A 16,011-nucleotide genomic window follows, 5' to 3' on the forward strand; every position below is an offset into this window, starting at 1 on the left:
TCTGCTGTTAGAAGTCTCTAACAGAAGAACAAGTTACTTGCTTTCGGTAACGCTTTTTCTGCAAATACTCTAACTGCAAATTCCTCATCGATCCTCTCAGCTCTGCAGACTGGGCTTTTTACCCAAAAGATCACTTTAGGCACTGCACACTGGTAAAAAAAAATAATATTGTTTTTATGTAGAGCCGAGTTTTTAGCTCAGAACTAGCCATGGAAGATGCTGATGTAAGCATGATGAGGTGACACCTATATAGAAACTGCGATGTCACTGCACAGACTACACCAGCGCAGAGCCAAGAGGCATGCAGAGGTACTGCTCAAGATCACCTGGTTATAGTCTGATGTATGGGGAGTATTCTAAGGTGAGGAATTTGTGGTTGGATAGTCTCTACCTGAAAAGGCGTTACTAAAGGTAAGTAACTTATTTATTGCTACTGAATTAACATTCACAGAAGAACAAAGCTGAGCAGGACAAGAAAGTTTAGCCTTTTGTTATTCATTAAATTCTATATTTCTGTTTTCTAAGCCATATTCTTTATCCACGTAAAGAGAATTTGAGTACTAACTTCTCTTTTTTTCTGTGTTTTAAAATGACAGGCGCCTCCCTTGTATGCACCTCTTCCACCAAGTATGTGTAGATCAGTGGTTGATCACAAACAAGAAGTGCCCAATCTGCAGAGTGGACATTGAGGCGCAACTGCCTACTGAAAGTTGACATAATTTTTCAGGACTCTTACATCCCTCATGCCCCACCTGCTCCTCCTGGTACTGCAGTCAACCAAAGATGGCATGACTTTCCTGCGCAGATTTGGAAGCATTGAATTTTGAGTGCTGGCTCTGCTGCATAGTACAACTAATGCTATAGACCTACAGTTTGTATACAGTCAAGTTTCAATGTATTTATAAAGCTTTTTGGATTTTTTTTTTTTTTTTAGATTTTATGTTTTTCTTTTTTCATTTTATTGTAATTGTGTTTTGGCATGCTTCCGTGTATGCGTTTCTTTGCACATATGGGCTTTGTGAACCCTAAACTTGCAGGCAAGACTAGCTTTTCTAATAGTAAGTAGAATTGATTTTTTCCATAGTATCAGGCTTATTGGGAATATGATTTCATCCTTTACTAACCAAGAATTTCTTAATTTAATCACTCATGTATTCTAGTTTTTAATGTATAAAGATCATCTAGAAATAAAGATAATGTGTATCAAGACATTCCTTAAATAGGAAAAGACTGGCTGCTGTATAATTAAAATATCAATTTTAAATCAGACACCATTGTTTTAATACTGGGAACAGACCAACATGCTATATGTTTTTGGATAACAGAATACATACTGCTCTCCTGAGTTGTCTGGTCAGATCATGTCTCTAAGGTGTTTACAGTTTATTTTAGCACAATGCACATATATTTGAATGTCAACATTAAGACTGCTGTTCACAGATTGTATTTATCATTTTATTACATCTGAGATCTAATTCAACTTTTGCTACTGTGAAACGGCTCTAACAAACACTAATTGTTGATTTCACCTGGCTGGGTGCAGATAATAGATGAGCTATCTGCTTACACTGATATTGTAAACAGAAAATATACGATTTCAGGTTAGAATTGCAGTTCTTATTGCAGGTATCCATGCATTCATGGAACTTATAAAAGTCCCAGGATCTCGTTCCCAGGGATTTTTATTAGTTTTTAATTTAATAAACTTAGCTAAAATCCACTTGTGTCCTGTTTATTTCTATGTTGCTTGCTGTGTTACAAACATCCTAATTTCTTTACTGTTTGGGCTGTAATCTGACATTCACCAAATTCAGATTTCTTAATATCATGTTGCAGATGCATTCTGCATACAACTGGTCATTGTCAGAAATTGTCTAGCCTTGCATTTCAAAGTTTTAATTCGATTGGGACCGATCACCGTTGGATGTGTTTGTGAACTGCTTTGCTTTCGGTGCATCAGGAGGCAGAGTTTGAGGATTTGACACAAGAATTAAAAATTTGCAAACATTCGTGACAAGAATTTTCAATTCTATTAAGGACACGGAGGCGAGGATTATGCTTTCTCTATTTCTTTACTACCAACAGCAGCCAATAGGAACATAGTAAAGAAAAAACAGTAAACTACAACTCCCATGAGCCCTTAGGCAACCATAGAGAGTACATGCTATATAAGTCACCATAGAGGACAACACTTCCTCTTTCTTTGTCCAGGAACCATAAACAGTCAAAAGTCATTGAAGAAAAGTACCGCCAACCATCCAGAAAGGAAAGTCCGAAGGCAGAACCGTAAAGAAGTCCAACAGGAAAATAGGCAACCACTCAAAAGCGCCGAAGGTGCATCAAGAAACACAGCAAATCCAGGCTCCAAGGCGCGGAAAACAGTGCCGGAAAAGACCAAGATGAAAGATCACTTCTGGTCCGAACCTGAAAGAAAAACAGAGCCGTAACATATATCCCCAAAACCTTGGAAGGTAGCATCACAGAGGGTGGGGAAAAAATCAATGCAAAAAACAATGCAGATCATAGTAAAGCAAAGATGCAACATAAACAATGCAGTAGAATACAAATGGGTGGGATAATCCTCGCCTCCGTGTCCTTAATAGAATTGAAAATTCTTGTCACGAATGTTTGCAAATTTTTAATTCTATGGCAGGACAGGAGGCTCAGGTTATGCTTGTTCAAAGCTGTTCCACCACAACAGAGGCAATATCCACAATGGGTTTGAAATAAAATGTCTTAAACACAGTATCAGAAGACCAATCAGCTGTCTTCACAATGTCATGCAAACTTACACCAACATGAAAAGCCTTAGAGGCCATGGCACCCCTTGCGGAATGAGCGCCAAAGATGGAGACATCAATACCTGCCTCAGACATAAGCCAGCGCACCCAACGAGCCAGAGTAGCTGGCGCCACAAGCTTAAAAGGTTTTTGCAAAGCAATCAATAACTGTCCAGACATATCCTGACGAAAAGAAGCAGTATTCACCTCATAATCCTTTATGCAGCGAACCACACACAATTGCGGATTGTGAGGAAACGCTGGGTAAGTGACAGTAGACAGATTAGTCTTGGTACGTTTGGAAACTGTAAAAGTAACGCCTTCTGGGGAAAAAGAACGACCCGCGAGATCCAACGCGCGGACATCCGAAACAAGCTTACAAGAAACTAAGCATAAAAGCATCGTTAATTTCGCAGACAACTGCTTACGAGACCGAGAAGCGTTGGGAGGCCAAGCTTCCAGAAAACGTAACACAATGGAGACATCCCATAGAGCGACATATTTCGGGCATGGCGGTTTAGCCATCCGAACACCACGCAGCAATGTAGAGATGAGAGGATGCTCCCCAACAGGCTTCCCGTCTACCAAGTCATGGCCCGCAGAGAGAGCGGAGCGAAAAGAATTGACAGTCCTGTAAGCAGAACCAGAAGAAGCGATGGAAGCAAGAAAATTAACCACTAGAGAGACATCTGCTGAAGCGGGATCCAGATTCCGTTCAGAACACCAATCACACCACCGACGCCAAGCTGACGCATAACGCTTACGCGTGTTGGGGGCCCAAGCTTCACTGATAAATCTCTCAGCGTCTCCAGATAAGCCCGGGATTTTCCAGCGTTCCCCGAAAGACGCCACGCCACCAGACGGAGCTGACCCGACCAAATTAGAGGATGTGGATGGAGCAGAGGATCCGACAGTAAGTTCCACTTCGTTGGAAGCAGAAATGGAGTCGAGCAACTCATTTCCAGAAGGTCCGGAAACCACGCTTGAGCTCTCCAAAGAGGAGTGATCAGAATGATCTCCGACAGAAACTGCTTCGTCCTGGCCAAGACTCGCGGGATCATCGCGAACGGGGGAAAAGCATAGCAAAGCTGAGGAGGCCAAGTCTGGAGAAAGGCATCCGTGGCCAGGGCCTCCGGATCCGGACGCCAGCTGTAAAACCTGGGCAGTTGAGCATTGAGGCGAGAGGCGAAGAGATCGATCCAAGGGCGACCCCAAAGGCGAGACAGGGATCGAAAGAACCGAGGGTGAAGATGCCAATCGCTGAAGTCCAGCAGATGGCGAGAATTCCAGTCGGCCACTTGATTCTGGCGACCCGGGAGATACTCTGCAATAAGAGTGATCTTCCTCTGAAGGCAGAAATGCCAGAAATCCTTCGCAATTTCTGCTAACAATTCCGACCGAGTCCCCCCCAGTTTGTTCACATATCGCACCGCTGAGATGTTGTCCATGCGGAGCAAAATGCAACAGCCGGTGGCCTGTGGAGCAAGACTGCGGATCGCAAACGATCCCGCCAGAAGTTCCAGGCAGTTGATATGAAGGGCTAATTCGTCCTGAGACCAACGGCCGCCCGTCGTCAAGTCCCCGCAACGGGCTCCCCAGCCCCATAGACTCTCATCCGATTCCAAAACCAAGTCTGGAGTCGAGCCGAACAGAGCTTTCCCGTTCCAGGCTTCCATGTGATGGAGCCACCACATCATTTCCGATTTCGCATCCTGGGACAGAGGAACAAGGTCGGAATACCGAAGACCCTTCTGCAAGTGCCTGATTTTGAGACGTTGTAAGGCCCGATAATGCAGGGGACCCGGAAAGATCGCCTGAATGGAAGAAGCCAATAGCCCGACAATCCGAGCGATCGACCGCAACGATACGTTCGATGCAGACAACAGTGACTTCAACTCCCTCTTGATAGACCTGACTTTCTGGGCAGGTAAAAGAAGTTGGCAAGAGACAGAGTCCACAAGGAAACCCAGAAACTCTATCGATTGAGTGGGTAGTAAATGAGACTTCTGCGGATTCACTAGAAATCCGAGAGACCGAAGTAGATCGATTGTCCAAGATAAATGGGAACGAAGTTGTAGTGGGCACTGAGCCATCAAAAGAATGTCGTCCAGATACACTATCAGTCGCACCCCCCACGCACGCAGAAATTCCATGACTGGTCGCAGGAGCTTCGTGAAGCACCATGGGGCGGACGAGAGACCGAACGGGAGAACCGTGTATTCGAACCATTCCCCCAGCCATTGGAACTACAGAAAACGGCGATGAGGTGGAAAGATGGGAATGGACAAGTATGCGTCCTTCAAATCCAGGCGAACCATCCAGTCGCCCTTCCGAAGGAGATCCCTGAGAAGATGGATGCCCTCCATCTTGAAGTGGCGATAGACCATCCCGTTGTTGAATTCTTTGAGGTTGAGTACAAGACGAGACCCTCCCCCTTTCTTCTCCACCAGAAACACATTGCTGACGAACCCCTGTGGATGGAGGGTCGTTCGCACAATGGCCCCTTTGAGAAGAAGAGAATCGATTTCCTTGGATATCACCTCCCGATCTCGTTGGGAAAAAACAAGGGGAGAAGGGACGGGACCCTGAAGGGGTGGGTGGTAGAACTCGATGCGGTACCCCTGAACTGTTTGTAATATCCAAGCATCGTTGGAGATCGAGCGCCAATTCTCTAGAAAACACTGAACCCTGCCCCCCAAAACAACACTGTCGTAAGGAATCAGGCTCACCTGTAGCGGAGTAATCCCGTCGTCCTCCTTGGCTTCCACCGTAGCCTCCCTTGTTGCCTTGACCTCTACCTTTACGGGAGGGGTAGAAGGTTGTCTTAGATCCGGAATAGGACTGTTGCTGTTGCTGACGCTGTCCGCTTCCACCCTGGTGGGACTGTTGGCCACGTTGTTGACCAGAACCTCAGCCGAACGAACGTCCCCCAGATCGTCCGGCCTTGGCAAAAACCGGGCGGAACGCCCTGCGCAAGGAAGATTGCGCCTTGTCCAGGCCACTAAAGGTCGCCACAAATTTTGTCAGCTCCTTCAAAAATGGCTGACCAAATAACACACCTTGAGCCAGAGCACCGGACTCGGACGTACCCAGCTCAGACAAGCGTGGATCCATTTTCAGCAATATGGAACGCCTACGTTCCGTTGAAAGTGCACAGTTTGCGTTCCCCAGAAGACAGATAGCCCTTTGGGCCCAGCCAATAAGGACATCGGGGTCAATGCCAGACGCCTCCCCTTGGGCTTGATACCCCAGATCCAGGATTTTCGTCAAGGGACCAAGAAGATCCAGCACCTTGTCTTGGCACAGGCGCCAAGAACGGTCAATCCCCTTTTTGGGATCTTTATTAAATTTTTTAAGGTAGGTCAAAATTGTGGGGTCGACCTCCGGAGTGTCAGCCAATTTATCCGCCAACTCCGGACGAGGGCACTCGGAGCGTAACCGAGAACGCACCTCCTGATCGAAAGAGTCACGGATATGGGCTTGGATATAGTCCGCGACCTCTGGAGCAGGGCACCAAACCTTGGAATTAGGGTGTATGATATCCGTAGGCTCAAAGGTCAAGACCGGTGGATGTGAAGAGGCGTCTACAAAATGTTCCTTTCGGGATTTCTTAGCCGGAGGGGGACCAGAGTGACCTGAAGATGACAAAGAAGAGGTATCCTCAGTGTCAGGAGGTGGAAGATGAGAGTGACAAACTTTAGCAGGAGCAGACAAAGACTTGGCTAACCGTACAAAGTCCGACCTGTGAGGATTACTGGGTGACTTAGAGGAATGTTTGGAAGCAGAGGAATCTGCTAGACCTCTCCTGGCCAAGCTGCACTGGCTTCCCATTGAGCAAAGGGCCGCCTTCAAGATCGGATGCATAACCTACAAAGCACAGCATACCAAATGCCCGACCTTTCTGAAATCCCTCATCAATCCCCACCGCCCGACCCGCAATCTCCGCTCTGCTCACCTTCATCTTCTCACCTCCCCAGTGTTCAAGCTAAAAAAATTGGGTGGCCGGAGATTCAGCTCCCTGGCACCCAAGCTGTGGAACTCCATCCCCCTACACATTAAAACCTCTGACACCTTGCTGAGCTTCAGAAAAGGCTTAAAGACCTGGCTCTTTTCAAACTCTCACTAGCCCTTTCTCCTGCCCCATTTTCAATCTCAGCGCCAGGAAACCTCCGGTGTCAGTGCGCTCTACAAATGTAGCTTAACATTAACATTAACATTAACATTGCTGGGCATAGTCAGTCAAATGACGTTTCAGTGGCCCAATTGCTCGGACCAACGCAGTATTGACGGAATGTTGAACGCCCTGGTCAAGGGCATCGACTAAATCATATTCAAATGATTCCTCCTGCTCCTCTTCATAATAATACTCCTCAGCGTCGACGTATTCCGCCATGGTGTTGAAAAACAATGCACACCACTGAGGGAAAACTGGTAAAAATATACAAATATACAGAAGTATACCTATATGCCCACAGAAAACCAAAAAGGCAAAGGTCAGGTCACAATCAAGCGACCCTGTCAGGGGGGGTGACAGCCCCACGCAAGCTAATGAGGTAGAGCAAGAACTCGACCAAAACAACTAGAATTGAATGTGGAGGGACCAGCTTGCGTTTAAAATACACCCTAGGCACCGCCTCTAAAGATTATACAGCCCAAAACCTTTCATGAGGTAGAGGGCGTCAGAAGGAGCTCTCCGGCAGACAAGTGGGCAGAGGCAATGATGAAAAAACGCCGCCCCGTAGCGTTTCCGGGCTCCTGTCACACGGAGCGTCAAAGTCACCAACGCGCATGCGCGGTGGCGTGTCTGCTACCCGGAAGAGGAGCGACACGCGAGTCCCCGAGCGCCGGTCCCACTCCACTAAACACCGACACGGGCACAAGGCGCCCGCAAGTCCAGAGAGGCGAACACGCGCTCTCCAACAACCACAATACAATGTCCTGAAAAGCAATGAAAAACGCCAGCGGCAGCACCACGCGCCCACGCAAAGCGGCTGCAATGAAGGCACAAAGCGAAAGCGGCGTACAGCAATTACAACAGGACTGCAAGGTAACAGTCAATTAACCATGCAAGTAATACAAGAAACGTAGAAAAGCACTTAACTGGCTGCGAAGCAGCAAAGAAAGAGGAAGTGTTGTCCTTTATGGTGACTTATATAGCATGTACTCTCTATGGTTGCCTAAGGACTCATGGGAGTTGTAGTTTACTGTTTTTTCTTTACTATGTTCCTATTGGCTGCTGTTGGTAGTAAAGAAATAGAGAAAGCATAATCTGAGCCTCCTGTCCTGCCATAGAATTTAATCCCCTCGAATACGTACAGTAGAAGGTAATAGTCTTCCAATTATTTCCTTAACATTTCAAGTTGTTTAGTGTCACAATGGGTGACGATGGAACGCTGTGCTGTGGTCTTCACAGTGAATTAGTTCCTCTGTACGAAGAAGGAACACTTACTACAGTGAACATAAGTACAGAAAATAGTTTGTTCTTGGCTCCACAAGTACTCTGGCCTGCAGTTGGTCCATCATGTATGAAGTGGGCAGAATATAAGGCTTGTTTCTTGTACTATGTCTTGACAGACACTCGACTCACTGCTTCCTCTGATTCACGGCTACACGTCTACTCGGCTACACCTCTATGCTGCACTAACACTCGATGTCGAAACGTCCAACGTGATCACGTGACAGTTTCCTGACCGGATCGGATCGCATTGCAGACGCGGAAGAAGTAATTAGCGGCAGAAGTTGCGTTTAAAAAACAAAACGTAAAAGGGAGACGTCAAAAACGCAAAAAGGCCGCGATTCTAACTGAGGAGGATCCATAAGGCACCGAGGAGACAGGGAGCTCGCGCTGGAAGAGCCTGCGCTGTCTGTAGTGCGGGAGTGCAGTGACTGAAGCAGGAAGCTGGCCCCTGCTGGACCCTGCTACGGTAACAGCGGTCAGATAGAGTGCAGTTTGCGGTGCGTTGCGTATAGCTGTGGAACAGAGTACGTCTAGTCACAGTGTGGGGTAATTGAAGGAGACACCACTAATTGAGCCTGTGGGGGAATAAAAGGACCACTAAAGGAGTATTAAAGGAGTTTGTTAGGAGTCGACGCCTATGTGAGTTAAAGGACGTTTATAAGTTGGTTTGGTCATTGAAGGTGATGGCCCCCAGGAGAACAAGGGCTGGGAAGGGCTTACAAAAAAAGAAGAAACTAAACCCAGATCTCAGCCTAACGAAAGAGGAGGCTATGGAGAAAGTTATGGAGGAAAGGGGCAATGTGTTGGCCAGAGGTACATATGGCAAGATACATGCACATGATAAAACCCCATCGAAGGAACAAATATCCCAGGATCCTATTCAGCTGCAGCCCTGCCCAAGGAGAACAAAGGGCAGTTCTTCAGCCATAAAATCTATTAAAGACTTTGTAGGGAAACACTATAAAGGAAAGAACTCGAAGGATGGGGGATTAAGTGCGGACACTAATCTCCCCGCCACAGACTCAGCAAAATCGGCATGTTCAACTTCGGATAACCTAGTAAGTCTTGGTCACGATTCACAGATGTTGTCTGATCTTAACCTTTCCGGAGCATTGCTGGACCTAAGTTTGTCCTCACCCCCAAGACTTTCATCGAGACTATATTCCTCGCCAAACGCCTCGCTAAGGGTTCACGAGTTAGGGAGGGAGGCAGAGGAAAGGGGGTCAGAGGAGGAGGAGCTTCCAAGAATCTTTCGCCCTACAAAAGAATATCTGGATGTGAGGGTGAAGGATGGAGGGGAAATCCATCAGGAAAAAACAAAAGGCTCCACCAGCCCATCAGTGTCCAACCTAGAGGCTATGGGGACTACTAGTGTATCAATGTTGGATGCAATGATGACACTACAAAATACATAGCAAGGTTTACTTGAGGTAACAATATTAAACAATGAAGCCATAAAGGCTCAAAGGGTTCAGTTTAATATTATCATAGGGGAGCTAAAACAAATTAAAGATCTTATGCCCTCTATGATTAGGCCGGTTGGAGAGGATCTTCGAGAAGGGGGATGTCAGCCGCCCAATAACCCAGTAGAGAATCCTGAACCCAACGTGTATATCTCGAGACACCCAATGATAATAAAAAAAAAGGAGTGAGAGGAGGGGCTTCAAATTACGTATCCCTCGACCACGAGTGTGGAAGGGGAAGCGAGAATCTGGAAAGACCCAACTTTCTACTCAGCAGAGACCAATAAATGGAGCTTGTGAGAAAGAACGAGAGGGTGAAAAAGAGTTAGCAAGGTCGGCCCAGTTAATAGAAATTTAGCGAGGTAAAGGAACTGCCTCGGATGTGCCCAAAGTGGTAGGCACAAGTAAAAAATGTAACAGAAAGCCTAAGAACATGAAAGACCAAGGTAAGGATAGTGTGGCACCAGTCCAGCGAATAATGCCTAAAAAGAAGGTAATGGGACCGCAAGCCGCCAAAAGCATTGGCTCTAATAAAGGGCAGGTTGAGTTTGGTATGTCCCACGGAAGAAGCATAAGCCATAGGGACCCATTAAGGATTCCCCGAGAGCTGGAGGTACAAGGTGACTCGGATTTGTGGTTATTCTTTGAGCCGAGTGACAGGGGAATGGGGAGGAAAAAGGCGAAGAAACTGAATCCGCTAAATAGATCCCAACTGCTTTTTTCCCTTGCTAAGTGTAAAAGTTTATGTAGCATCAGAACAGCAGACCTTAAAGAAGTGGGGTTCTCTAAATAAAAAGAGGACCGAAGTCACTAAGGTTTTGCTGTATTCCGAACTGGTAAAGTCTGCATTAATCAGAGCGGAACCAGAGCTGCATAAAGGTATTAGACTGGTCAAAAAGTTAGAATTGCAAGGATCAACCTCACAGGAGAGACCATTCCTATTAAACCATGCTGGTCTGGTGCAAAGGCAAATTAGAATGATGGGTGCCTGCTGGGAAGAAATGGACAATATAGAAATCACGATAAGAAAGAGGGATCAGGAGGCAGATGAAGAAGTAATATTAGCTGGAAATAGATTTAGTGCCTTGTCACTACCCGATTATGATATAAATAGGAGCCTAAATGAAATTGACTAGGTATCTGGGTCGTTGCACAGCCTAACAGCGTTATCATGGAATGTATATGGATTTAAAAAAATAGAAAATCAGGCAAATTTTAAAGAGATCATTGATAGCTGTGGAATTGTGTGCCTGCAAGAGACCTGGCTGTGTGACAACACCCAAGTAAGCGTAGGGTTTGCTCAGCAGACAAAGGTAGCGGTAAGAAAACGCTTCGGTAGGCCTTCAGGTGGGCAAGCTACATTGGTATCGACCAAAATTACCAAGAATGTGGTTTTGTTGAATGTAAAATGTAAATGGGTTATATGATGTAGGGTGTTATTGCTGAACCCCGACCCTCGGTTTGATGGTATAATTATTGTCAATGTGTACATTCAAAAGGGGGAAGAGAGGATGTACAGGGATGAGATGGAAAAACTAAATGAAGATCTGTCAGCCTTGATTGAGAATTACCCAAGAGATGTAATGCTAGTACTGGGTGACTTTAATCACAAGTTAAACCCTGCAAGGATTGATCAATGGTGTCGGGATCAATTGAATTACTATTAAATCGGGAATGCAATATTTCTAAGGGTGACAATGTCAGAACATGACTCAGCATTAGGTCAAATGTTGGGTACATTGGGCTTGATTTGTGCAAATGGTAGATTTGATGTAGATAGACCAGCAAAGCGAACCTTCAAGTCAGGCCAGCAATTCTGCCCTATTGATTATGTCTATACACAAGCCTGGAATTTTGAGCTGATTAAAAAATTTGAGGTGCTAGCCGAAGAAGGAAGTGATCATTTCCCGTTGAGGCTGGAAATATGTGAGCAAGTGAGAAAACAAAGGGAGACAGTGTTGCCGGTTCAAGTTGATTATCCTAGACTACTCACAAGTAGGATTACGGAGGAATACCTGGAAAAATTGGTAGCTGTTCAATAGTCGCTGCTGGTAGAAGACATCCCAAATGTATATGACTGCTCATGGTTTGAGAACTCAATTAGAGCAATAGTAGAATGTCTGAGGGTAAGAATTAAAGAAAGAAACCCCAGAGGAGAGAGGGGAAGTACAGTGTATAAGAAAGAGAGGGGATGGTTCGACATGGAATGTAGGAAGGCTAAAAACCTAATTAGGCAACAGGAACGAAGACGAAGGGTAAATTACAGCGTAGCACTGTGGTACAATCTCCAGAAACAAAAGAGGCTCTATAAAATGTTGGTGATAAACAAAAAACGATATTTTCGAGAGAGCTGCTGGGATAAATTGCTGACCGCAATAGAATCCAAAGATCTGAAAGGGTTTTGGAGATTGGTGCAAGAAAGTACAAATAAAGAAAGGGGTGCCCTTAAATGTGTGATTCCTGAAAATGAGTGGGCAAAATACTTATGGGAAATCTATGGGTACTGGAATGAAACTGAAGGTGTAAATTCAATAGTATGGTGCGGAGTATCTAAAGAAATGGATCACTTTTCCATTGAGAACGTCAGAAAAACTGTGTCTAACTTAAATTTGACACTGGCAGCTGGCCCTGACAATCTCCCTGCGGTGGTAATAAAAAAGAAGTTGGAGGGGTGGGCCCTTTTCTTTTCAAAAATGTTCCAGGGGATACTTACCTCAGGCCAAATCCCTGAAAATTGGAGAGGCGCAATTATAAGGCCGATCCATAAAAAAGGTGACCTGAATTCTCCAAAAAATTATAGACTTATTAATTAGTTGGACATATGCGAAAAAGTGTTCGCCAAATTGATCCTAAAAAAACTTAAGGAGTGGTCAGAGACTAATCAAGTTGTACCTCCAGAACAAGGGGGGTTTAAGGAGGGCCATTCGACGGTCGACCACTGTTTCGCACTGTGGTCCATTGCAGGGAAGTCCATCGAGCAGAATGGGAAGCTGTGCTGTTGCTTCGTGGACTTCCGTGCGGCGTTTGATTTAGTGGACCGTGGGAAGCTGTGGGAGACACTGATTGATTATGATATTCCCAGAGAATTGCTGAGCTTAATACAACTTCTGCAAACTGGGCACGGATTATTTTAGACACAGATGGGAGTATATCTAGAAAAATTGAGATTGGGAATGGACTAAGACAAGGATGCGTTTTGGCCCCCCAACTGTTTTCACTCTTTATAGCAGATCTCCCTTCAATTTTAGGTAAAGCAAGGGGGGCTAGGCCTAAGATAAACGGGGAACATATAGCATGTCTCTTATATGCAGATGACCTGGTAATTTTCGACCAAACAGAGACCGGATTACAAAGAAAGTTGAACAGTTTCCAGGAGTATTGTAAGGCGAAAAAGTTAGTTGTTAACATGGACAAAACAAAGATTCTATGTTTTGGGAGTAGGGAAATAAGATATAGCTGGTACCTAGGTCCTGAGAAGTTGGAAAGTGTTGAAGAATACAGGTATCTGGGTATTTGGTTCCAGAAAACTCTTAAATGGACAACCCACCTAGATGCATGTAGAACAAGGACAGCAGTGTCAATAAATGTCCTGAAGAAATGTAATGGAATTTACAGAGAAAAATCGGAAAGGTTGGTTTTAAAGGCATATTTAGCAATGGTGCCCCCACAATTCCTATATGGGGCAGTGATACTGTTTTTAGGTGGTAAACATGGTTGGGATGTAGAGGAGGGAAAAGCCTTGAATAAGCTACTCTCACTCCCTAAATGTTCAATGGTGCAAGCTGTAAGGTTAGAAACATGTGCAACCTCATGGAAGATCAGTTTGTATGACCCTAGTTAGATTTTGGCAGCGCTTGGGCACCGAGGAAGATCTAAAAATCTCGCAATGGTGTAGGAGGGAAGCCTTAATGAGTGAATGATCATGGGCTAAAGGGGTCAGAAATTCTCTTAGGATGGTTGGCAAACTGTTGAACCTGGATGTAAGTCCTGTGACCCTCCAAATGGAAGTTACAAGGAAGGCTCTTAGGGAGGGAGGATACGAAGTATCCCGAGCCAAGGACCAAGATTTCTTGGCAACGAAAAAATCGGTACAGTTTATGGCCCATGCCTGGCAAAAAGATACACATTTTCCATATACAGACTACCAAATAGATGGCTTAGGAGAGAAGTTCTAAGACTAAGAACTGGACTGAATCCCTATTATTGTAATACTAGAGTAAAACTGGAGATGATAGATAGCATTGGAAACTGTAAGTGCATATTGGGAACTACATGCGATATGATGCATATTTTATTGGCTTGTGCAAAACTTTTAGAATCACGAAAAGAGATTTTATGTCCCATTTAAAAAAAATATGGTATACACAATAGACTTGCTGCAAGTGTCCCCCTAATAGAAATGATGAATCTAGATATACCTGTGCATTGGGGAGATTTATGCAAAAAGTTAAACAAATTTTGAATTGTGAGTAGTTCAAGTCGTGTTTGATCCATTTTTAATGAGTTATAAGTTATATACTGTTTTTAAGTTTTTATGTAACAATGAACTGTTTTTTAATGTTTTATCTGTTTAAGGACGATGATCCTAATAAACTTGATTTTTGAGCTCAACTTGTACTATGTCTACTATTACTGAAGAAGAAAATAGGTCACCGGAACAGAAGATCAGGATATTCAATGCAGATGTGGCTGTAGATACACATGCTTTGCAAACTCCTGCCATTTATTGTCGGGTCTGGATGTGTGCAAGTTTTTCTTCGAAGAAGTCTTTCAAATCACAAGGTAAAGAGACTCTTCCTCTTGGTGATAGTGCACATGGTCATCCACTCCATTGTTAATTATTTTCTTTCCACTGTCTGATTCGGACGTGTGTGCCTGCGCTCCAGTTCAAGACAGTTTCAGACTTCTTTTGGTTTGCGATTCATTGTTACCTACCTTCGTCAGTATTGTTAACAAACAAGTTCCCACTTTTGTGTTTTGAAATCTGAAAACCATAGCCTGTTGGATCAACTCGCTCGGACAGCAGGCTTTTGGCCCTCGCCCTTTGGGTCCTATCGTTGTAGCCCCTTCGACTTCTCCATAGAATGCCCTGCTGCTGGAGCAGGTTCCTTTCTGTTTCTGCCTGAGGTGCCACAGCAAGTATCCATGGACAGACCTTCATATCACCAAGGCCAGAATCACAACTTCTCTCCCCGGGGCTACTACAGTGGGACATACAGGGGCAACAACTGAAAGGGTGGACGCAAAGGTGCTTCCCCACGTGGTGTTGCACCTGCCACAAAGCAGTCACTCCCTCTCCTTCCCCTGATCATTCCACACCTGTTGGGAGAGATCTGCAACAGTTACTCCCCACTTGGCTATCCACAGCATTGGATCAATGGGTGTTGGACATTATCCAACATGTTTGTCTGAAGCTCATCACACCTCCAAGCATTCCACCTCGCACTCACAGGCTCACTCTGGACCTCCAAACATTACTTATGTTAACTTGTTTTATAGAGCACGTGGCTACCTAAACACAGGCTTCCCAGCGCAAGCAGACATATTAACAGCAAGGGAATGTGCCTAAATGAACAGATGAGTCTTAAGTTGCTTTCTTAAGCTCAGGAGATTCCAGTTTACTCTCATATGTATGGGGAGGGAGTTCCAAACCCTGGTCACCAAACAGGCGAAGGACCGTCCCCCACTTCTGGCCCATATCATTCATGGGGTGGCCAGGAGGGTGCAGTTGTTTGACCTAAAGCTTCGAGAACTATTATGTGCGACAATTAGCTTATTTAAAATATGTGGGCCCTGAGCATATTTGATCTTACGTGCTATGCACAGGGCCTTAAACTCATTTCTTCTCTTAACTGGGAGCCAGTGGAGACTTACCAGTGCAGTGTGCGCTGAGTGAGATTTAAGAATATTCAATAGACTGCAAGCCGCAGCATTTTATATGATCTGTAGTGTTTTTACAATGTAGGCAGAACTGCCCAAGTAAAGCGAGTTGCAGTAGTCTATTCATGAGAGTATAAGGGCATATACCACAGTTCTACGTGTTTTGGCTAGGAGCCATTTCAGTGTCTTCCTCAATGTTATGTTATATTGGTCTTTTATAGCGCACGGCTACTCCTAGGAGTGTCCCGGCGCTTTATTGTAAACCTGTTGCAGAAAACATAACAAGAAAATAAAAGGACCAGAAATCGAGAGAAAGGAATGTATCTACAGAGCAAAAAGCCAAGTTTTAAGTCCCTTCCTGAAAGCCAACAGATTGGAGGTACTGCGCAGTGCCACGGGCAGAGTGTTCCAGAGCTGTGGCGCTAACAAC

The 16,011-nt window shown here is 45.0% G+C and overlaps 1 protein-coding gene across 3 annotated transcripts in view; it reads left to right on the forward strand.

Annotated features, from left to right (window-relative positions):
* RNF111 (ring finger protein 111) overlaps nt 1-1,720 on the forward strand; it is a 370,041-nt gene extending 368,321 nt beyond the window's left edge. For all 3 annotated transcript variants that reach the window (XM_086959381.1, XM_086959382.1, XM_086959383.1), the window contains one exon: nt 597-1,720. In XM_086959381.1, the coding sequence (XP_086815507.1) occupies nt 597-714 (118 nt within the window). In that variant the 3' untranslated portion in view covers nt 715-1,720. The remainder of the gene's footprint in view (nt 1-596) is intronic.
* Nucleotides 1,721-16,011: the final 14,291 nt, after the last annotated feature.

This window comes from Lissotriton vulgaris, chromosome 2_2, assembly GCF_964263255.1.
Source record: "Lissotriton vulgaris chromosome 2_2, aLisVul1.2, whole genome shotgun sequence".
NCBI classification, from domain to species: domain Eukaryota; kingdom Metazoa; phylum Chordata; class Amphibia; order Caudata; family Salamandridae; genus Lissotriton; species Lissotriton vulgaris.